This window comes from Prionailurus bengalensis, chromosome A1, assembly GCF_016509475.1.
Source record: "Prionailurus bengalensis isolate Pbe53 chromosome A1, Fcat_Pben_1.1_paternal_pri, whole genome shotgun sequence".
Lineage (NCBI taxonomy): Eukaryota > Metazoa > Chordata > Mammalia > Carnivora > Felidae > Prionailurus > Prionailurus bengalensis.
In genome coordinates this window covers 88,475,689-88,497,791 of record NC_057343.1, presented here as the reverse complement: position 1 = coordinate 88,497,791, position 22,103 = coordinate 88,475,689, and the positions used below count along the sequence as shown (strand labels likewise).

At 63.3% G+C, this 22,103-nt stretch overlaps 3 protein-coding genes across 8 annotated transcripts; 2 read left to right on the top strand and 1 right to left on the bottom strand.

The window, feature by feature from the left end:
* Window positions 1-1,431: 1,431 nt before the first annotated feature.
* Window positions 1,432-5,236, bottom strand: MRPL55 (mitochondrial ribosomal protein L55). 4 transcript variants are annotated; one of them, XM_043584623.1, is made up of 4 exons: window positions 5,088-5,236; window positions 3,921-4,111; window positions 2,015-2,216; window positions 1,432-1,664 (listed from the first exon to the last, which is right to left on the bottom strand). In XM_043584623.1, the coding sequence occupies exons 2-4, from the start codon at window positions 3,980-3,982 to the stop codon at window positions 1,512-1,514; spliced, it is 417 nt and encodes a 138-aa protein (XP_043440558.1). In that variant the 5' UTR covers window positions 3,983-4,111; window positions 5,088-5,236; the 3' UTR covers window positions 1,432-1,511. The 4 variants fall into 4 exon arrangements, with proteins under 4 accessions (XP_043440558.1, XP_043440578.1, XP_043440551.1 ...); XM_043584643.1 differs by having other exon boundaries at window positions 4,020-4,111; window positions 5,088-5,233; XM_043584616.1 differs by having other exon boundaries at window positions 3,921-4,108; window positions 5,088-5,223.
* Window positions 5,237-5,319: 83 nt separating this feature from the next.
* On the top strand, window positions 5,320-12,569 carry GUK1 (guanylate kinase 1). 3 transcript variants are annotated; one of them, XM_043584572.1, is made up of 9 exons: window positions 5,348-5,475; window positions 5,818-5,971; window positions 9,679-9,792; window positions 10,081-10,122; window positions 10,931-11,027; window positions 11,752-11,890; window positions 11,977-12,061; window positions 12,178-12,263; window positions 12,376-12,569. In XM_043584572.1, the coding sequence occupies exons 2-9, from the start codon at window positions 5,926-5,928 to the stop codon at window positions 12,409-12,411; spliced, it is 645 nt and encodes a 214-aa protein (XP_043440507.1). In that variant the 5' UTR covers window positions 5,348-5,475; window positions 5,818-5,925; the 3' UTR covers window positions 12,412-12,569. The 3 variants fall into 3 exon arrangements, with proteins under 3 accessions (XP_043440496.1, XP_043440507.1, XP_043440515.1); XM_043584561.1 differs by lacking the exon at window positions 5,818-5,971 and having other exon boundaries at window positions 5,320-5,475; XM_043584580.1 differs by lacking the exons at window positions 5,348-5,475; window positions 5,818-5,971 and adding an exon at window positions 5,985-6,136.
* Window positions 12,570-13,245: 676 nt separating this feature from the next.
* Window positions 13,246-22,103, top strand: GJC2 (gap junction protein gamma 2). Its single transcript, XM_043584533.1, is given in 3 exon segments — window positions 13,246-13,656; window positions 20,700-21,903; window positions 21,906-22,103. Coding segments are annotated over 2 exon segments (1,269 nt in total). The 5' UTR covers window positions 13,246-13,656; window positions 20,700-20,717; the 3' UTR covers window positions 21,989-22,103.

Sequence of the window (22,103 nt, the reverse complement as noted above, 5' to 3'; positions counted from 1 at the left end):
AGAGCCGACGCCTCCCCTGGGCCGGGGGTTGCCCCGTGGGGGCTCCAGCGCGGGAGCGCAGAGCGCCGGTCTGAGACCGCAGGCTCCTCTGGGGAGCGCGTGGGCCACGGGGGCCGCCTGTGGTTGGCCAGGCAGGGTCAGCCACCAGGGTCTGGACACTGGAAGCCGTCAGCACAAAGTTTGAAGTCCCCAAATGGGCCTGGAAGGGGGGGGTGGTACTTGCGGAGGTCGGGAGTTGGGGGTCCGTGTATAGGAAGTCCCTGGGTCCTCGAAGGTTGTAGCGCAGATGGAGTTCTCTGCTTGACCAGACTGCTCAGGTCTCCAGAGCTCTCCAGCCAGGCCTTGGGCCTCCGGTCCGGCTTGCCCAGACCCCTGCCCTCAGTACCAGCAGGATCCCATGACCCCTGGTCAGCTTGCCCAGGCCCGCCTCCTCCCCGCCCCTCCCCCCCTCCCCCCTCAGTATCTCAGCAGGATCCCATGCAGATGTGGGGCTGCTGCCAAGCCTGCCTTCAGCAATGATCCCATTAGGTAGCATCTGCCAGAACGCTCCCTACCTGGGTGATTCCTCTTAGTAATTTCTCATCACCAACACCCACCCTTGCTTTTTGGCTACAAATCTCCTGCATCCATCATTGTGACCCCACTTCAGGTAAAGTGCCTTGCCATCTTCAGAAATGTCCTGGCTACCTTGGGATCAGACAACGCCACTGGGCATCTCACAAGCAGGGGGCTGCAGGGCAGGCACAGGTGCAGGGGCAGGGGCGGTGCATGTCCCTGTAAACCTGTTCAGGGCCAATGTGCTCAGTGGACCAGTGGGGACTCAGGAGTCCAAAGGTGGGTGCTTAGCCCTACATCCCTCTCTGGGAGCCACAATCAGACGCCAGCGCCCCTCTCCAGTCATGCCGGGAACACCTTCCCCACCATCTGTCAGGCAGCGCCCCACAGTCAACACCCAAGGGCAGCCAGAGGCTGGGGCTGGGCCAGCTGCACTTGGAAAGGTTAGGACTTGAGCCTCCAGTCTTGCAAAAGCCTGACCAAGGTGACACCCACCACAAGAGGAAAAAGTAGCAGTCAACCACAGAAGGCTGGTCTGTTGTAGCTGCACCGGGCGGGGCTGCAAGCAGAGTGAGTCCACAACAGGGCCGATGGCACCTCCTGTTGGCATTGGGTATGGCAGAGAGCGCCTCAGTGCTGGGCAGGGTGGGCCAGCCACCAGCAGGGATCCCAGACATCCTGCTCCTTCCACCCACTTCCACCCCTGTGGCTGCCACACTCCCACCAGGAGAGCCTGTGGTGCCCTGCTGGAAGGCAGTGCAGGGGGGAGGGGGCTCCAGGCCCCGAGGGCTGGCTCTGCAGTTCTCACCCGACCCTGTGGCCACAGAGACACCCAAGCCAGACACGCACACACCAGAAGGATAGGCAAGGCAGAGGCGGCTTTGTGAACACACTGTGTTTAAAGGCTCACCCTCCCCACCCACGGTGTCCCCAACCCGTTCAGCTTCCAGGCACAGTCACTTTTTGGTCCAAAACTGCTTGTACCGCTCCACATCAAAGTCATCGCCCAGCTCTGGCTCCTGCTGCTTTTGCTCTGTGAGCTGGGCCATGCGTTTCCGGAACCGGGCCCTCCTCTCCTCTGGGGACAGGGCGTCCAGATCCACAGGCATCTGTGGGGAGGGGCTCGGTCAGAGGGCCCAGAGCCTTGTCCCTGTCTCTGCTTCACCTTGTCCTCCACTGTGTGGTTCAGGTTTTCACATTTCACTAGGTTTGTCTGCCTTCAAAGCTCTCAGTTGTTTTCCCAAGACTGATGCTGGTCAGACACGCAGCTCAGGGCTGCTCTCTGGTCCTGATGCGTGGAGCTAAGTCCACTCTCCCTCCTCCCTCTCCTCATGGCCCCCGTCTCCCCTCACCCATTAGGCTGCCATGGGTGCTGAGGCCACAGCTCCTGCAGGAGCAGCTGCTATGGCCAAGCCTGCCAGGACCCACACCCCAGGGAGTACAGGGGAGGGAGACCCACCTCAAGCATTCGCCGTGGCTCCCGATAGCGGATGTGGATGGTGGAGCCATCCTGCTTGATCAGGAGCACAGGGTAGAGGCGCGCATAGGCTTGCCGGCGCACGCGCGTGAGTGAGGCCCTGTTGCTGTCAGCGATCTGGGAGGACAGGTGCAGGTGGCGACACGCAGGGGCAGCCCCCATCAGCACGTGCTGCCGCAGTAGGCTATAGACACAGACGCGCATGTGCGCGGGTCAGTGGCTGGTGCGGGGACTGGAGTACCCACAGGGCCCAGCTGTCCAGCTCCCGAGGGTGCACACAGTGACCTGCACCAGAACAGGGCATGGTCATAGCAGCTGGGCAAGATCACGAGGCTTTCAGAGGTGTGAAGGCAGAGGTCAGCAGCGCAGACCCCAGTGGGCTTCAGGCACCATCCCTGGTGAGGACTGGCTGTACAGTTCAGGCATTGGACGCCAGCATCGGGCAGGAACCAGACTTCCAGGGGAACAGAGACCTAGTGCTGTGGCCCGGACCTTTGTGTCTCCCCCGGATTCTGACACTGAAGCCCCGACTCCCATGATGTGCTGTTGGAAGTGGGGCCTCTCAGAGGTGGTTAGGGTGAGAGGAGGTCACAAGGGCCCTCACAGTGGGACCGGTGCCCCTATAAGGCAAGAGACCGGAACACTGCTGTGAGGACTTGGAACCAGGAAGACAGGCCTCCACAGAACCCTGAGCTCAGACTTCCAGCTTCCCCACTCCCAGACCCCGTGGCCTGCTGCTGGGGCAGCACAAGTGGACCGAGATACCCAGAGCCCGCCTGGCTTCTGAGTGCGGCAGATACTCGGCCTCCCTCCGTACAGCAGGGCGTGTGCTCTCCAGTGACAGGACAAGGGAAGCCCCAGTCACCCTACTCTGCTGGGCCGCACGACCCCCAAGGTCTACTCCAGTCTACCCTTCCTGCAAACTCGGCTCTAGCCCGGGTCTGAGGATGAGGGCACCTGACCGACAGCAGAGTTCGAGAACTCCCTGAAATGTCTTGCATGCCAGAGGTGGCCCTGTCTGCCCAGTGTTCTTTCACACGCCCATGGCAGGCAGGCATCCCAGTAGCTCCCCACCTGACTTTGCCAAGGCTCTCGCTGCATGAGCAGCCCCATCCAGCCTACACCTCCCACCTGGTCCCCACATCGGCTCTCACGGAGACCCCGTACTCTGCAGGTGGGGGTGTCTTTCAGCTCTCAGGCCTGCCCCTTCCACAAGGCAGGCTGACCGCGTGTCCTGCAACCTCACAGCCTGGCACAGTGCCACCTGCCTTGTGTGGAGCTCCTACCACACCCAGCTTTCCCAGCAAGCCCTCAGGCCGAGGGTACATCTCCTCCCCAAGACTGCTGTTCTCAGGGCAAGAACCACACTGCATCTGCCGTTAAGTCACTGGGCACTCAGTATGGCAACAGAAAGCCAGTCCCTGCCATCAGTCATGCAGATGGTGGACAGGACACAGTCACCTCGGAGGACCCTGGGTTGGTAGACTGGGGAGGCTTCCAGAAGGGCTGGAAGGGATGTTGGGTGTTCCCTCACGGTAACAGCGTTTCTAACATGAACTTTCTTGGGAACGCTGCACTGGAGTCCCTTACCTAGCTTCACACTACCCGCAGCTTCCGGTGCCCCATCCCTCTCCCTAGATGCCACAGAATCGACTAGGACCCTGCTCTCCTTTAGCTCTGTGGCAACACTGTGATCACACCATACTTCTCATCGGGGGAGGACACGACATCAGGGGAAGGGCAGATGAGGACACAGTTCCAGTGGGAGCAGTGGGAAGGACCCAGAGTCAGGCTGGGCTGTGCGATCTGAATAGGAAAGTCACCACCACCACCATGTGTTTGCTGCTAAGTGCTCACAAGTCGCTTCTGTTCTGCCCTTGACACCTACCATATCATCTGTATGTACTTGTACCTACTCTTCAGATAAACACGCTGGCTAGGCGGCCCCATGACAGCAGTACCTAGGGGCCTGGAAGTCCCTGCTTACCCAAGCAGACTGCCCATGGTGGCCATTCTTCCCGGGGGGCCCCTGTGGTACATGGAGGCTCAGGATCAGCCACTGGCCTGGTGTGCAACCTGCTGGACAAGAAGAAAAAACACTGATTGACTAGTTATTTATGTGTTAGGTTTTTATTTCAGAGAGAGATAGGGGAAAGGAGCAGAGAAAGAGAACCTTAAACAGAGAGAGAATAGACACAGAGCTCAAACCCACAACCCTAGGATCATGACTTGAGCTGAAATCAAGACTCAGATGGTCAACTGACTGAGCCACCCAGGCGCCCCTTGAGAGTTTTTTAAAAGACAAGGTTTCCCACCTAACCATCAAATCCCAGCCAGGAAGAAACCACAGACCTAAGGACGTCTACAACAGGAAAGTTATCACCGGGTTTCTGCCAGTCCCTCCCAGTAAACCGTCAGGCTCTCAGCCCTGACTTACCATTAGCATCATCCGTGGGGGTGGGGGTGGGGGTGGGGGTGGGGGGTGGGGTTCCTGAACTCCGGATGCCCAGGTCCTACCTCCCAAGCCTGAGTCCGTAAGTCTACGGCAGGGCCCAGACTCTCGGTAGTGGGTTACAGACGCAGGGAAGCCATTCTGAGGATGCACCTTGGGGGTTTCCCTGGTTCCCAAGGTCACCTACTTCTCACGACACCCCGCGATGTCGGGATTATAAAAGGAGAGCCGAGACCTGGAACTACTGTCCCTGAGCCCTGACCCCCAGGAAACCGTCGGTGCAGAGATCCGTGCACGACAAGCCAGGAATTTGACAGCCCAACCCCTGCCTGGGATGTCGGACACTCAGATCCCTGGCAGAGAGACCTCCCGGCCGAGATGCGCAGCTCTGCTGTGGGGTCCCCTACCTGATGGGCAAGGGTATCTGCAGGCCTCCCACCGCCTCAGGAAGCCACTTCGCGGGAAAACGAACTATCCAAGCGGATGCCGCCCCATGCTCTGTCGCCCTCGAGGACCGGCGGCGGGGCTCGGACCCTCCCTCGGGGAAAGTCCTTCCCACCCCGCGACGCCCGCGCCTTTCCGGCACCGCCCTGCCCTGCTCACCGGAGCAACCTCGACTCCCAGCGTCCGGGCTTCCGCCGGCCACTGGGGAACGAAAGCGACCGCAAGTACAGCGCAAACACTCTGGGCTAACCCAACGCGCCGTCCTGCGCAGGCGTCGCGTCTCGCGGCGCTGACGACACGTACGAGGGGCGGGGCGAGGCCGGCGCCGTACTATTACGTACTGACAGGGCCCGGCGATGCTTAGTGACGTTGACCTCCGCGGGCGCCAGCGGGCCGGCTCGGGGCCGTGACGTAGTCGCTGCGGACGGAGGCGGGCCGGCGCGGCGCTGACGTAGCCCCGCAGGCGGGCGGTGGAGGCGGCCCCTCATGCTGCGACGCCCGCTGGCCGGGCTGGCGGCGGCCGCCTTGGGCCGGGTCCCCTCGGACGGTGAGCAGCGGGCGGGCGAACGTCGGGGCGCGCGCAAGCCGCGGGGCTGGATCGGGGGCCGTTCGCGGTCAGCCCTCCCGTCGCACTGGTGACGCCGCTGTCGCGGAGACTCGGGGGTTGAGCACGCGGGGTCGTGCCCTGGGGCCCCTGCGGGCCGCCCCAGGGCTGGCCGGCCGCGGTCCCCGCGAGCAGAGCAGGGCAGTGTGCTTGTCCATGAATGTAGCTCGGCCCCTGTCACGGGCCGCCCTTCTCGCGTACGCGCGCGCGTTTCCGCGCAGCGCAGGTGCTTCTGGCAGCTGCTGCTCTTGTGTAGAGGAATTAAAAGCTGGTTCCCTGTGTTAGTTCTCAAAATGTAGGAGGGGATTCTCCTGGCTCGTGAAGCTCCAGACAGCTTGTAAATCCCCCGCGGCCTGAGGACCTCACGCTGGATGCCGTTGTGGACCCTGCTGCATGCGGAGGGGCAGAGAGGGGGAGCAGCCTGACACCCCTCCCCAAGGTGGGCCGCACAGCACAGCCGGAGACTCTGGGAGAAGAGGGTTCTGAAGGCCCGTCTGTGGCCGCCACGCAAAGCCCCCACAGTCTTCCCTGGGCTCAAGAAGGGAAACTCTCCTGGTAGTCTGGCTCTTTGTGCTTCAGCTCCCTCCTCCGAGGGCAAACCCAGGGGGGTCCTGGACAGATGGAGCTGGCCCCTCGGAGGTCTCCCGCACCTCCCCCCCGCCCCCGGGATTGCTGCGGGTTCCTGGCCTGCCCCCAGGGTCCAGCGCCCCGAGGCTGTGCGGAGCAGGGAGTTGGTGGCAAACCTTTGTGGCTTATGGGCGTCCTAGGTGGAGCTCAGCTTCCGTCAGTACCTGACGCTTTAGTCTGGGCTGCTGGAAACTGCGCGTGTGGTGTGATTAGACGCTACTTTGGGAACAGGAGAGGGAGTGAGCCTAGGTCATTGGGGGTGCTGGTTTGGGGAGGAGCAGGGAGGCAAGCCACGTCACTGTTCCACGGGAAGGAAGGGCAGCTGGGAGCTGAGGTGTTAGTGGCCAGTGTGGGGTAGGGCCCACAGGGTAGGGCCCATGGGGCGGGGAGGACACAGGCCAAGATGTAGCTGTGAGTCCCCTACAAGGCTCCTGGGCAGCACACCTCCCAAGCGCGGACTTGTGGACACTCTTCTGTCAGTCTTACATATCCTGGACCATGGGCTGGTCGTGCGGGACCCCGGGGGTGGGGGTGGGGGGGACCCTGGCCTTCATCCCCAGGAGGGGCCTGGGATGCATGTGCTTTCCTATCTCACCACCGATGGCTGAGTGTGCCCCGTGCTGCCCCCTTGTGGGAACCTCCCACGTCAGCTGCACACAGCAGGCCCGCTCACAGCCCAGGTGGGGCTTTCTTCAGTCCTGGGAACACATTGTATCGGTGCTTCATCTTTGGCTGGAGCCAGTGGGGCAGCAGTTAAGAGGTATCAGGTTCTGGCAGTTCTGAAGGTTAAGACTCTCCATAGGTTTCTTTTTTGGCCACGCCCATTTTCTTTTTTTTTTTTTTTTTAAAGCAGTGAACAGTTGGCTTCTGCTTTTTGCTGAGTGTTGTGTTGCCAAGAAAGAAGATCCAGACGATGGAAAGAGGAGCAGGAAGGAAGGGGGCGTCCTGATAACGATTAGGAGTGCAAGGACAAGACCCCAGTCTCTAGGAGAAGGATGGTCCCTCCCCTTGGAGGGCCTGGGCTCCTTCCTGCTCTCTAGTTCTTATGCCCCAGGCCCTGGCCAGGTGCCAGAGTCCTGCACAGTGTCAGACAGCCCAGCTTCCTCTCAAGGAGGGACTGGTCCTACCCCACTGGGGACTGGAAGTGGGGAAGAAGACATCAGCCACTTTGTGGGTATCCTGAGAGCTATGCGGTTTCTCAGGGCCTCTTGGCTTGGTTGTACCCCACACACAGCCCTGCCCATGCAGCCTTTTTGGGGACAGGTATGACCAGCCCTTTTGGTCCAGATCCACTTGGGCGACCCCCTTCACAAGAGGACACACTTGAGTGTAGCTGGGGCCTTGGGGCCTCAAGTCCCATCCCAGCTGGGTGTGCTCCTGTCAAAGGTGGCTTCTGTCAGGACTGTGCCACCATGGCCACTGGACATGGGGGCCAGGTAGTGGCCTGTGTTGGGGTGAGGGAGCTCAGCTCCGTGGGCCCCACGTCAGGAAGGACTTAGTGCTCTTGGCTGGCCAGACCCCACCCCTGCAGCATGGCCATGGCTGGCCAGACGGTGTTCCCACCCCACACTGTCAGGGTTTTAGCCCTTGAGGGAGGGCAACAGGGAGGTCTGGAGCCTGGGCTTGAGGGTCAGGTGGGGCCCAGGAGGATGCCCCTGCCGGGGGAGGCTGGTAGGGCATGGCATTGCTTCAGAGCCAGGCAGGCCGCTCTTGCCTTCAGTCCACCCTGAGTGTGCACCTGCTGCCCATGGCATAGCGGCCAGTTCGGGCCGACGGGGAGGAGGCCTGGAGGGTGGGGCTCTGGGACACACACGCCTGCGACAGGGTGGAGGGTGGGGTGGTGAGTAAGACCGTGTGGCACTTCCATGTGTGCAGTCTGGCCCTCACTGAAGACGTGTGTCTCCTGGTGCGTTTGCAGTCCTGGGATGTCGGAGCTGCAGGGCTGGCACCACCGGGGAGTTTACCGCTGGGGGCTACAGGGTGCTTGCAGGTGTGTGGGGGTGGGGGCATCCTGGGGCAGAGGCACCTGCCTCATGAGGTCCGTGGTGGAGAATCCCTAGAGGGAACACTCTGAGATGGGTCCACAGGTTCCCCATATATGTGCTGCTGTGAACAGGATCTGGGCATCCTCCTGCTCAGCTCCCTGACCACCACCCTGTGTCCCCTCTGGGCCGCTCTGCCCAGAGGAACTCGTGTTCCCAAGGCACCAACACACCACAGGCTCCCAGGAAGACCTAGGTGGAGGGCCAGGGCCAGGTGTGGGACGGACAGACCCCTCCCTCCACTCTCATCCCCAGACACACCCAGGGCTGTCCTGCCAAGGAGAGGGCAGCTGCAGTGGGCCTGGGCCTGGGCCTGTGGGCGGGAAGGCAGGACCACCAGAGTTCACTTGGGGGTTCAGTGGGATCCTTGCTGGGAAGGACACCTGGAAGAGGCGTCACCTGAAGGTGATGCTCATCAGCATGTTGACGGCTTCTTCCAGGTCCCTGCCTGTTGTGTCTCCAGCAGAGGGTCCCTTTCCCTCCCATCCTCCTCAGGGCTTGTCCATAAGGTGAGGTGGTCTCAGAATAGCGGTGCTTTAGCCAGATTACTGTGTTGGCCTACATCGAGGATTAGGAGATCGGGGCCCGCCCAGGGACCTGCGGACAGGCCGCCCTGGCTAGGATACAGGGCAGCCAAGGGGAGTCTGCCAGCCACCTTGGGGGCCCCCAGATGGAGCCCTGCAGGGGCTGGCAGAGGAGGGAGCTGCACCAGCCCAGCACAAGTCCCCCTGGGTGCCACTGTGCACCAGGGGTGCCCCAGCCCCCAAGTCTGCACCTGGCCCTGCTCACGTGTCCTGAGCACGAGGTGTCTGGGTGGGTGAGTTGAGGAGTGGCCTTTTCCTGTGCTCAGTGGGCGGGGCTGGCTGCCTTGGGAGGGATTTAGTGCTCAGAGAGTGGGGAGCGAGCAGGGATTACCACCCCCTGCGGGCTCTTCTGGAACCGCCCCAGGCTGGTCCCTGAGTCTGCATCCCACCAGGAGGTGGGTCCTGCTGGGCATGCTGGGGGTGGTCGGGTGGGCACAGAGCTGGGCGGCTGTCATCTGGAGCTCCCCACCCCCCTGCTCCCTGTCTTGAGCCAAGTGCTAGGGGTGGTCCACCTGCCCAAGCATTGGAGGGGTGAGGAAGCTGTGGTCCCTTGGGTTCCCACGTCCCACTGGAAGCTTCCAGAACAGGGCTCAGGTGCTGCTTACTGACCGAGGCTGTCTTGGGTGTGGTGCCTGGAGACACAGGGATGGGGACCCTCCCAGGCTCCAAAGTCCAGGACTGCATGGCCAGGGAACTCACATCTGTGGCTGATGTGTGTGACACCAGCTAGCCCCGGGTGAGGCACAGCTAGGTTGGCTCTGGTTTCCAAGTCCAGCTCCGTCCCAGTCCCCGGCTGACTTCACACAGGGTAGCGGGGGCACCAGCCACCCCGCCCACTTCCAGTTCTGGGTACATCCCTCAGGCCTCGCTGATCCCCTCTCCCTCACCCACAGGAATGTCAGGACCAAGGCCTGTCGTCCTGAGTGGACCATCGGGGGCGGGGAAGAGCACCCTGCTGAAGAGACTCCTGCAGGAACACGGCAGCATCTTCGGCTTCAGCGTGTCCCGTGAGGCCTGGGTTGCAGGGGCAGGGGGCAGGAGGGTTTCAGGGATGCTGGGGGTAGGACCAGGCCACCTCCTGACCCACCCGTGGGGGAGCCCCACACTGCACTCCCTGACCTGGGGCCCCCACACCCACCTGTGGGGGGGCCCCACACCACCCAGAGCCCCACACTGTACCCCCTTACCTGGGGCCCTCACACCCACTCGTGGGCTGAGCCAGGCCCTGCAGAGAAGGCCATGCATGGGTGTAGGGGCACCACGTTCCCAGATTGGTCATAGGTGTTTGTTCCTAGACACCACGAGGGACCCACGGCCTGGAGAAGAGAATGGGAAAGGTGAGCTCACCCCTCGGCATCTGTCTCATCTGAGAGATGGACCCCCGCACAGGGTGGGCAGGCAGCATGCTGGCACCCAGGAAGAGACGGGGTGGGGGCCCCAATCTCTGCATAAGGTCCCTGAAGGCACCAGTCTTGACACACATGCCACTCCACACATGGTCCTCTGATTGATGTAGACATCACAGTTGTGTACCATCAGGGTCCCTCTGATACTGCAGGTATCTTCTGTGTCTTAGTAGGATCATGGGAGTCCCCTGAACCTCCCCTGTCCAGGCCGGTAGTGTCCAGGATCCCCTGTCCAGGTCGGCAGTGTCCAGGCCCCCCTGCCCAGGCCGGCAGTGTCCAGGCCCCCCTGCCCAGGCTGGCAGTGTCCAGGCCCCCCTGCTCAGGTCAGCAGTGTCCAGGCCCCCCTGCCCAGGCCGGCAGTGTCTAGGCCCCCCTGCCCAGGCTGGCAGTGTCCAGGCCCCCCTGCCCAGGCTGGCAGTATCCAGGCCCCCCTGCTCAGGTCGGCAGTGTCCAGGCCCCCTGCCCAGGCCGGCAGTGTCCAGGCCCCCCTTCCCGAGGCTGGCAGTGTCCAGGCCCCCCTTCTGAGGCCAGCAGTGTCCAGGCTCCCTCTAGCCTTCCTTTGGAAGCCAGTGGTTTCCAGGCTCTCCTCGGTGTCATGTGTGTGTTCTGCTCAGCGCCTAGAACAGCCCCTCCGTGTGGGGCAGACGGGTGCACCGGAGATGCTGGTTCTGGCCACACTTGGTGCCCAAGCCCCTGGTGGTCTGGCCATGGGCAAGGCTCAGATAGCCCCTCCTTGCAGATTACTATTTTGTGACCAGGGAGATGATGCAGCGGGACATTGCGGCTGGTGACTTCATTGAGCACGCGGAGTTCTCGGGGAACCTGTACGGGACCAGGTGGGCCACACTTGGCACCTCCACACCCTCCCAGGGGCTCTGCCTTCAGCTGGACAGGACCTCTGAGGGTCGTTTGGGCAGTTGGGAGTCAGGTCCCCAGCCCAGCCAGGGGTCGAGCTCTGCAGGCCCCTCCTCCCAGCCACCTCTGTCCACCTGGCCAAGCCATGGTGAGGTCCGCAGGCTCCTCTAGGGACTGGCGCTCAATGAGGACTCCAGCAATCTGGGTCTTCTAGGACCACAGGCTGTACTCAGCTTGCTCTCCCAGCAGTGGGCTGGCATGGGGGTGCCCCCCAGTCCCCAATACTTCTCTGCCAGCTCTTCCCACCTGGCTGAGAGGCCTACGTCAGCCTGTGTGCACATCCTATTCGTGACCCGCTGGCAAGGGTGAGCCAGAGACCCTATGAGACCCATCTTGCTCCATCCTAGGCTCTAGGTACAGCTGGACAGGACAGTGGGGCTGTGTTGGGTGGGTGCCTGGTGCCCTGGGGCTGTGCAGTGAGCCCTCCTGCCACTTCCCACAGCCACCCTCAGCCCAGCAGAGGGCCTGGCACACGTGTACTTCCAGAAAGGTGGAGGAGGTGCAGGGGTCCTGGTAGGTTTCTGCACTCATGTCCGGCCAGGCCCATGCCCTGCTGAGGCTCCTTGAGGCCATGAGGGGCTGCTGAGCCCCAGAAGCCCCACTGAGCATTTGCCACCCCTCTGTCCTCCCCACTCTGTCCTCCAGCAAAGCAGCGGTGCGGGCCGTGCAGGCCATGAACCGCATCTGCGTGCTGGACGTGGACCTGCAAGGCGTGCGTAACATCAAGAAGACCGATCTGCGGCCCATCTACATCTTTGTGCAGCCGCCCTCGCTGGACGTCCTGGTGGGGGGTGGGCCTGGGCTGGGGTGGGGGGGGCGGGGCTGGGGGCAGGGCCCGCCCAGACACCCTGACCCTCCCCTGTGCCTCAGGAGCAGCGGCTGCGGCAGCGGAACACAGAGACTGAGGAGAGCCTGGCTAAGCGGCTGGCTGCTGCTCGTGTTGACATGGAGAGCTGTGAGTGTGGGCACTGGCCACCTGCCGTCCCCCCAGCCTCCTCACCCACCAGGGAGACCCCCAGGGTCTCTGGTCACCAGAGATGACCCTGCCCTCCCTCTTCCCCCCCTCCCCAGGCAAGGAGCAGGGCCTGTTCGACCTGATCATCATCAATGACAACCTGGACAAGGCCTATCAGGCCCTGGAGGAGGCACTGTCCGAGGTGGGCTCTGCAGGGTCAGGACTTCTCTGTAGTGCACGCAGGGAGAGGGGCTGGGACAGACGATGTGGCCTATCCCCTGGGCCCTCCTGATGCCCTTCTCTCCCTGTGGCAGGAAATCAAGAAGGCCCAAAGGACCAGCCACTCCTGAGAGGGACTGCCAGTTGTGTCCTCCCCGATGGGGACTCCGCTCACATCAGCCAGCACCTCCTCCCCCCAGACTGCTGTGTCTGGGGGACCCTGGCCTCCCCTTTCCCCCTCCTATGGGAGCCAGGCCCATGTCCTAATAAAAACTGCTGTGTAACCGTGTCCCTGAGCCTGTGGGTTGCCATCTTCAAGCCAGGGTGTTAGGGACTGGACCATGCTGTCCATCACAGACCCCGACTCCTGGCTGCCCCCTCAGTGCAGGAGGCTAGCGGTTCAGTTCTTTCTGGTGTCTGCTGCTCTGGGCAGCCCACCCCCAGCTTCCCTGTGCACTGCCTCCCTGGGGCTTCCTTTGCCCCTCCCCTAGGTCAGGGAGGTCAGTCTTGGGTGCTGGGTGGGGCCCTCATGGAGTAGATGAGGCCACTGGAGAGCATTGCCTGGTGGAGGTGCCCTGAGGCTGTGGGCAGTAGGACCTGGGGCTCTTCCTGCCTGAGCCCCTTCTGTCCTGGTCCCTGAGCTGGGCTGCAGTGGTGGCCCAGGATCTGATGCAGGAGGGAGCTAGAACCCTGCATCCTGGGGGCCTGTTTGGGCCTAGGGCTCCCCTCCACCTCGTGCGTGGTCCACTGGGCCCAGAAAGGCCAGCACAGGGAGGACCCCTGGGGGCTCCTGTTGGGGTTCCCAGATTCCCGGAGTCTCACAAGACACCTGTAGAAGCCACCCTTCTCGAGTCAGGGCTGCTGTGGCTTTGCCGTGCTGGGCAGGAGAGCTGCTGTCCCCTAGCCCTTGTCCGTGCCTATGCCACGCTTCTGTGGTGGGACCCAGACAATGGACACAGACTTGAGGTGGCAGGGAGTGGACAGGGAGGCTGGACTCTGTCCCAAAGCCCAGGTGCAGAGAGAAGGGCAGGTGGGGGCCTGGCCTGAATCTGAGGGCTACTGGACACCCCCACCCCAGGCCTGAAGGCAGGTGAGGCGGGGCCAGGCTGATGTGCAGAGGAAGGGGGGGCAAGTAGGGGAGGCCCCTTCCCTTTCTGGGCCCTGTCCAGCCCCAGGGACAATCGGGGATTCAGACCCCAGGCCTTGGGGGGAACAATGGAGCCCTTGAAGGCCCTCCCCCCGCATTGTGCTTGGTGGTGAGAGGTGGCTCTGGGTCGGGCCCACGACTCGTCCAGGCACATGCCCTGGGAGGGCCAGTGTCCGGCCGGCTGGCAGGTGGAAGAGCTCAGGGACTCACATTTCCTGGCCTGGAAAAGGTAGGGCACTGCCCAGGGGCCCAGGTGTGGGCAGCCCTCTGGTGCAAAGCGTCAGGCACTCTGTCTGTGGGCCCAGGCTCGCTTCTCCCGACAGGGCCCGCCCTCCGTTGTGGTGGGGGAACCTGAAGCCCCAGGGGCTGTGCAGGCCAGCTGCTGAGCAGGAAGGGAAGGGGTGCTCTTCGGACATTCCCCAGCAGCTGGGGCTCCTCAGGGCGCTGGTCCCACTGGCCCACGCCAGCCAGGCAGCTGCAGTGTGTCCAGAGGCTGGGCCTTGGGCCTCAGTCTGCTCAGGAAGGCTGGAGAGGCAGACACACCCGGGTGGGTATACCTGTTCCTGACCTGGCCTGGGGCCTCTTTCCCACAAGTCCTCACGGGTGCCTGCTAGGCGTCAGGGGCCCCAGGGGTCACCGAGGGCAGACGAGACCCCTGTTCTCCAGAAGCGGCCCCCAGTGTGCCAGAGATGTCGTGAGTGAGTCGTCTGGGCGGCCCAGGGGAGAATGGGGGAGAGGGTGGGTGGCCTGGGCAGGATGCCAGGCCAGGAGTGGCCCAGGCCTGTGGCAAGCTTATCCGGAGAGGGCAGGTGGGTGCAGCGACGGTGTAGGGCATGGGGTCTGTACAGAAGGGGCTGCAGGGGGTGTCCAGGACCTGGGAAAGGGTGGCAGGAGCTGGGAAGAGGGGGGAAGGGAAGTGGAGGTACCCACCTGGCTGTAGAGGGAGCGCAGCCTCCTGCCCTTGTCGGCGGTGCCTGGGAAGGTCTGGAGGGTCCCAGAGCGGGGTGCCCTTGAGGTCCTGGCCGGCTCCCCACGCCCAGGGCTCTCTCCGGGCCCCTCCGTAGTGGTGGCCCCAGAATCACCATGACTCACTCCCCAGGCACAGCCCCTGTGGGACGAGGACCCCTCCCTTCCTGGGTTGCAGGGGAAGCTAATCAGAGGGGCCCTGGGTCCTGAGCCGGGAGTGTGGCGGGGGGGGGGGGGGGTGTGGTGAGGGGAGGCACTGTGGCCGCAGAGGAGGGCTGTCCTCAGCCTGGCCAAGCTCCCCCAGTGCATCCTGCCTCTGCTGAGCACCCATGTGGTGGGTCTGGAGGAGGGGCTTGTGTGTGTGAGCAGAGGGTGAGGTGGGTGAGTGTGCTAACGCTTGTGTGTGCACCTGTGAACACGTGTGGACATCTGCATGTGGACTAGCGCTGAGTTGGATAGGAGGGCATCAGGAAGGCCCTAGGACCCTGTAAGGGTGGGGGCTTCATTCTGAGTGCACAGGGCTCCTTGGGACCCAGTCCTGTGGGCCTGTGACCCCAAGGGTGGGCTGTGGGGGTGGAACCTATAGGTGGAGTGAGGAACAGGAGGGGGCATGAAGGTAGCACCTCTGGGGGCTGGAGAGGGGAGGGAGAGGGGAACCTAGGGGAGGGCAAGGAAGGGAGACAGGAGGCACCTGGGTGAGGGGCTGGGGAGGGGAGACAGAGGTGGGGAGCCTGGGGGAGGGCCTGGTGAGGGGAGACAGAGAGGAGCCTGGGGGCTGACCAGTGTCCACACTGACGGGGAGGCTGTGGTACCCTTGGGAGCTGCAGGGGGCAGATGAATGTGGCAGAGGGTCACAGGTTTGGGGACTGGGCAGCCTAGGGGTATGCAGTTTCCTCTGGGCCAGGTGGTCCAGGTGGAACCTGACTGGGGCATCGAGGACACTGGTCCAGGGGTCCAGGGAGGGACATGCAGGACAGAACCCCGTGGAACAACCACAGAGCAGACAGGGGGAGACCTTGGGTGAGTCCCACGGCTGGGTGAGGCCCTGGGCTCTGAGCTAACGCATTCAGGGCCATGCAGGTGGTCACATGAACAAGGGGCCACCCAGGGCTGGGCATGCTTAGGAAGGGGCTAGGCTCTGGAGCCCCAAGGTCCCCAGGGAAGAGTCCCACTGCATATTCAGTGATTCTCAGCTGAGCATTCCAGCGGGGGGGGGGGGGGGTGCTGGCAGCCCCACCTCAGTGGGAGGAAGCCCCGCCTGCCCTGAGAGGGGCTCCTGGGAGGAAGCTGGGTCAGGGATGGGAAGGAAATGGCTGGGCAGGCCCTGGCCCTCAGCCCCTTGCACACCCCCTCCACTCCCAGGACCTTTGTCCAGACCCAGGGGTGACAGGAGCTTGAAGTGCAGAGCCCACCAGCCTCCTTCCGAAGTCCTCCCTTCCCCGAGCCCCACTGCTGTCCCCTCCCAGATCCTGACACCCAGCCCGAACACTTGCTGATGGATCCCGCTGAGTGCGATCCCACCCACACCTGCTCTGAGGCATCTAATCTGAGCAAAGGCCCCTGCAAACCAGCACCCCTACACCCCCCAGGTGGTCACCCCTCCTTAGGGTCAGGGTCCTCCCTGGGCCTGCAGCCCTAGGAAGCCATCAGCCAAGGTCCCTGTTCCCTGCCTGCAGCCTTCAGAGACATACCTGCCAGAGGTGGGGCGGGGGGCACACCGGGAAAGGGGGCTCCCACTGATGGGGCAGGAAGGTACTGCAGTGTGGTTATTTTACAGCCTCTCATCAGTGCACCGGTGTCACTACCACTGTCACTACCCTGTCATGAACATAAGTCCACGTTCTTTCTCTGTGTCCTTCTTCTGCCCTGGAGTCCACCAGGGGCACCAGAGCATTTGCCCTCCAGCTCCTCCAGCCCCCCAGGGACATGTGATTGCTTCTCAAGGGTCCCCCCAGGGTTTCGGGAGGTATGTGGTCGTCTCCCAAGCATCCCCGCAGGGTCTCAGGAAGCATCTGGTCATCTCCCAAGGGTCCCCCCAGGGTCTCAGGAGGTATGTGGTCATCTCCCAAGCGTCCCCACAGGGTCTCAAGAGTCATCTGGTCGTCTCCCAAGGGTCCCCATCCCGGGTCTCGGGAGGTATTTGGTCGACTCCCAAGCGTCCCCGCAGGGTCTCAGGAGGCATCTGGTTGTCTCCCAAAGGTCCCCCCCCCCGGGTCTCAGGAGGCATGTGATCGTCACCTGTGGGCCCTCCCCCAGGATCTCAGGAAGCATCTGGTCATCTCCCAAGGGCCCTCTCCCAGGGTCTCAGGCATGTGGTCGTCTCCCGAGGGTCCCCCCGCTCAGGGTCTCAGGAGGCATGTGATCGTCTCCTGAGCTCCAACCCCTCCCCCCCAGAGTCTCAGGCATGTGGTCATCTCCCAAAGGTCCACCCCAGGGTCTCAGGCACGTGGTTGATATCTGGTCATCTCCTGAGGGTCTCAGGCACGTGGTTGTCTCCTGAGGGTCACCCCCATGGTCCCTCCTGGCATGTACTTTTCTGCAGGGTCTCATGTGACATTTAGTCATCTCTTAGGATCTCCTTAAGGTCTCGGGTGGTATTTGTCTCCTGAGCGTGCCCCCAGGGTCTCAGTGGCTCGTGGCCATCAGGTCTCCTTGTCCACGCTGCTGGGTCCAGCCCTCAGTTCTCTTGTGATCACACCCCTAACTGTGTTGATGTCAGGTATCTGTAGCCGCCTCTACAACTGTTTCCTGTTGTCTCTCCATTACCTGGGTGCTTTCTGCGGAACACCAGGGCGTCTACACGTGTGCTACAAACCGGCCTCTCACTGGGGTGGGGACTTGGGCCAGCGTCCACTGTCCGTCCCTTCTTGCGGTGCCGGCTCTCTGGAAGGGCCCTGCCGAGGAATGGGGAGCCGTGTGGCATGGGTTGTATAAACTGTGTAGAACTCCCTTCTCTTTCACTTTAATTCGTTTAGTCGTTTATATCAGTACGGACTCACACTTATTTTATCGTCTAGTTTAGACGCTAGAGTCCAATCTGTAATACTGCCTTATTCCGCTATCACCCAGATAGGTGCAGCTTCCGACACACGGCACTCCTGCGACGTGCTTCCGGCTCCCTCACTGTGTACGTGTGCGCGTGTGTGTGCGTGGCTGTGAACTCATGTGTGGGCGCGTACGTGAGCATGTGCGTGCTTGTGGGCATGAGTGTGCGCGCAGGCATGCTCACGTGCGTGCTTTGTGCGTTGGTGTGCGCGTGTCGGTGCGTGGGCTCCCGCTTGTGGGCACCGGGGCACACGCGTGTGCGTGCTTTGTGCATCAGTGCGCGCGTGGGCGTGCGCACGTACATGTTTGTGGGCATCGGTGCGTGGGCGTGGTCACATGCATACTTTGTGTGTCAGTGTGCGCGTGTCATTGCGTGGGCTTGTGCTTGTGGGCATGGGGCGCGCGCGTGTGTGCGTGCTTTGCGAGTCCGTGCGTGGGCGTGCGCACCCCAACTCATCGGCTCTTTGCTCTCCCGCCCAAGCACGTGCCCTGGCACCTTTCTTGTCCCCAACCTGGCACTGGTCGCTTCTCCAGGAGCACAGCGTCTTTTACGGAGAGTGGGACCGTGGTGCGTGTGTTTGCTGCTAAGAATGTTTGCGCATCTCCACCCTGTCAGTTGATAGGCAAGGGAATACGCGTGTGTACAAACCCTGTGCACACTCGTGCCGGTGATATTCTCTAGGGAGCCATCTGTGTCATGTTCAGCTAACACGGGTTCACAACCAGGTCTCCCACGCTAACCCACGACCACATGGGACATTCCAGCACCCCCCCTCCGCCAGTCTACAACCCCCAAGCAGTGAGAACCCTAAATCTGATGGGTGCCGCCTGTGAGTCTCTGCCCCCCTCTCAAAAGCAGCCTGCCTCCCCCAGTGCTCAGGGGATGGAGGAGAGGAGCCTTGCTCCCTACAGCTCCTGCTGGCCTGATTCTCTCCTGAGCTGAGGGTCTGGAGGGCCTGCTCTGATGTGCCCTCTCTCCAGGGCAAATCTTATCTCTGGGGCTCTGACCCTGTGGGCTTGCCCCCCAGGGCATTCCGCCGTTCCTCACACCTCCCGCAGGGTCTGCCCCAGTGCAGAGTTAGAGCTAGTCCAAGAGTCCCCCATGCAGGCCCCTCCACTCGGTCATGGGCGTGGTGGGCACACATACACCCGGGAATTGGCACACCCTACAGTGAGGTTCCCCCACATGCCTAGAGCTGGTTGTTAAATACCACACACCAAGGGCTCTTCCTCTTTCCACTTCTGGGGCACCCTCCTGGCAGGAAGAGAAGAGGTGGAGGCCCCTCTGCCACCCCTTTCCTGGGTTCTTGTGGGGTGGGGCTGTGGGTGTCAGCCTCCGGTGATGTGGTCCAGGGCAGGGACATATACTGGAAGAGTTGAGGTTAGAACGAACTGGGGGGTGGGGGTGGGGGGAAGAGTCACTGCCTTAGATGGGGGTTGGAGAAGGCAGCCTAGGAGGGCTGGGTGTGCATGTCTGTGTACCCGAGAGTGTGTGTGCATGTGCACCAGTGTGTTTGTTTATAATTGTGTGCAGATGTGAATGTGCACGCCTAGTGCTTGTACAAATATCTGAGTGAACCTCTGTACATTTGGGTTTTAAGTTTATTTCTTTTGAGAGAGAAGGGGAGGAGCAGAGAGAGAGGGAGACAGAGGAGAGAGAGAGAGAGAGAGAGAGAGAGAGAGAGAGGAGAGAGCATTCAAAGCAGGCTCCATGCTGTCATGGCAGAACAGGGCTCAAATTCACGAACTGTGAGATCATGAACTGAGCGGAAATCAAGAGATGCTCTACTGACTCAGCCACCCAGATGCCCCAAACCTCTGTGCATTTGCTTATAAGTATGTGCACACACAAGCATGCACGTGTGTCTGTGGGTCCATGTGCCCTGCTGTATGCACATGTGTGTCCAAGTGCATGTGTGGCTGTGCATTTGAGAAGCGCGTGTGCCTGTGTGGCTCTGAGGGGCGCTGCGCACAGATGTGAGGAAAGAGGGTCACTTCCCCAGGAACCCAGGCTGCCCTCTCTTCCTGCCCCCACCCACGGGGAGAGGCCCCAGCTGCATAAAGTGGAGCTTCCCTGGAGCCCCTGCCCGCCTGCCTCTGCTGCGCCATCCCACACCTGCCCATGCTGCCTCCCGTGCCCATTCCAGAGGGAGGAGACCAGAAGCATTAGGCACCCTGGGGTCTCCTGTCCCCAAACTACTCAGCAGCAGGTACTGGCCTTGGTAGTGAAGGAGGTAGGGTGGGCGGTGGGAGGCTGTAGCCCCTCCCCCCTTCCTGGAGGCGCAGGGAGGTGAACGCAGTGGCCTTCTCTTCCCCGGCAGGGGCCCACCCAGGGATCAGCTGATCTGCAAGGGGGCACTGGTCTGGGACAGTGGTGAGTGGCCCCGCGGCTGTCTCCAAGTGTCACAGATGCCCTGGTGTCTGTGTGCCTCACGGACCGGTCGGTCCTGGACAGATGCCTGGCCTCACTTGTCTTCCCCGAGGGGATGTCTGGGCCAGGAGACAGCAGAGGGCAGGGTAGTGTCGGGACTAGAGAGAAAAACAGCCCAGAGGGCTGGGCAGCAGCCTGGGGCCAGCAAGTCCCTTGGGGGGGCATGAAGTGTATGGGGGTCCCCTGTACAGACGGAGGAAGCAGGGTGTGGAGGAGGGAGGGGGGAGGGTTGCACTGTTGGGGGAGACTGGGGACAGATGGTTCTGGGCGAACATGGGGCTCCAGGGGGTGGGTCTGGGGGATGAGGGCCAGTGGGGGGGGGAGGGAGCTGAGGAGCCCAGATCCTGGAGGCCTCCGGGATGCTGGGAACAAGACTCCATGAGACCCTCTCCAATGACCTGCGCGCTGCCTGGGTGCGGTGAGGGCCATGGATCTGAGCTGACCCTGAGTGGGGCGGGCCTTGGTTTCCCTTTTGGCCCCATGGCCCTGTGGCTCTCAGGGCCTGGGGTGGGTGGGGTCCCCAGAGCTGGGGGACGGGCGCGGCTTATAAGGCGCTGGGCTTTCTTGGGCGCTGGTGCTGCTGCAGGCTGGCTGGTGCCCAGTTCTGCTCACGGAGGCCCTGGCTTCTCCCGGTATCCATTCCCAGGATGTGGCCAGGACCGGGGGGTTGGGCACGGCGCTCCTGGAAGGGCTAGGCAGAGTCCCAGCTCCGGGCGCCCGAGGTCCGCCCCCTCCCTATCCTCCCGCGACGCCCCCCCCCCCCCTGCGTGCGCCCCTCCTGGCCGACGGTGCGTCTCCCCCTGAGGCTGAGCTCTGCTCCTGCTCCGCAGGTCCCACCCCCCGCCCCTATGACCAACATGAGCTGGAGTTTCCTGACGCGACTGCTGGAGGAGATCCACAACCACTCCACGTTCGTGGGCAAAGTGTGGCTCACGGTGCTGGTGGTCTTCCGCATCGTGCTCACGGCGGTGGGCGGCGAGTCCATCTACTCGGACGAGCAGACCAAGTTCACGTGCAACACGCGCCAGCCGGGCTGCGACAACGTGTGCTACGACGCGTTCGCGCCCCTGTCCCACGTGCGCTTCTGGGTCTTCCAGATCGTCGTCATCTCCACGCCCTCCGTCATGTACCTGGGGTACGCCGTGCATCGCCTGGCCCGCGCCTCCGAGGAGGAACGCCGCCGCGCGCCCCGCCGCCGTCCGACCCGCGCGCCCCTGCCGCTGCCCCTGCCGCCCCACCCCGGCTGGCCCGACTCCGCCGGCCTGGGCGAGGAGGAGCCCATGCTGGGGGGCCTGGGCGAGGAGGACGAGGAGTCGGGGGCGCCCGAAGGCCTGGGCGAGGAGGCCGAGGCCGAGGACGCGGGCGCGGCCAAGGGCGCAGGCGGAGACGCCAAGGCGGCGGGGGCCCCGGGTCCCGCCCGGCAGCACGACGGGCGGCGGCGCATCCAGCGCGAGGGCCTGATGCGCGTGTACGTGGCCCAGCTGGTGGCGCGGGCTGCCTTCGAGGTGGCCTTCCTGGTGGGCCAGTACCTGTTGTACGGCTTCGAGGTGCGGCCTTTCTTCCCGTGCAGCCGCCAGCCCTGCCCGCACGTGGTGGACTGCTTCGTGTCTCGGCCCACCGAGAAGACCATCTTCCTGCTGGTCATGTACGTGGTCAGCTGCCTCTGCCTGCTGCTCAACCTGTGCGAGATGGCGCACCTCGGCCTGGGCAGCGCGCAGGACGCGGTGCGCGGCCGCCGGCCCCCGCCCGGCGCCTCCGGCCCCGCGCCGCGCCCGCCGCCCTGCGCGCTGCCCGCCGCGCCCACCGGCCTGGCTTGCCCGCCCGACTACAGCCTGGTGGTGCGCGCGGCCGAGCGCGCGCGCTCCCACGACCGGGACCTGGCGAGCCTGGCGCTGCAGGCGCTGCGGGACGGGCACGCGTTGGAGGACCGCGAGAGCCCGCCGTGCCCCGGCCTCCCCGCGGCCGCCCGGGGGCCCCAGCGGTCCGGCGCCCCCGCCTCCGGGTCGGGCAGCGCCACGTCGGGGGCACGGGCCAGGGCAGGCCGGGCGCCAAGCCCAGGGCGGGCTCAGAGAAGGGCAGTGCCAGCAGCAGGGAGGGGAAGACCACCGTGTGGATCTGACGGCCCGCCCCTGAAGTGGCCCGATCCCCTGCAGGCCACGGCTGGGGCGGGGGGCTGGGGCTCTGGGGGAAGGCCAGGGCGCAGGGCGAGGAGCACCACCTGCCCTCTCTTTCTC

Coding starts and splice junctions, on each gene's coding strand:
- MRPL55 (XM_043584623.1), bottom strand. CDS start 3,982: ATGGGGCCGCCTAGCCAGCGTGTTTATCTGAAGAGTAGGTACAAGTAC. Junction 2,217..3,920: donor AAGTACATACAGATGATATG/GTAGGTGTCAAG, acceptor CTGTGTCTATAG/CCTACTGCGGCAGCACGTGC. Junction 1,665..2,014: donor AGCCACGGCGAATGCTTGAG/GTGGGTCTCCCT, acceptor CCCTCCCCACAG/ATGCCTGTGGATCTGGACGC.
- GUK1 (XM_043584561.1), top strand. CDS start 5,415: ATGCTGCGACGCCCGCTGGCCGGGCTGGCGGCGGCCGCCTTGGGCCGG. Junction 11,028..11,751: donor GGGAACCTGTACGGGACCAG/GTGGGCCACACT, acceptor TCTGTCCTCCAG/CAAAGCAGCGGTGCGGGCCG. Junction 11,891..11,976: donor CGCCCTCGCTGGACGTCCTG/GTGGGGGGTGGG, acceptor CCTGTGCCTCAG/GAGCAGCGGCTGCGGCAGCG.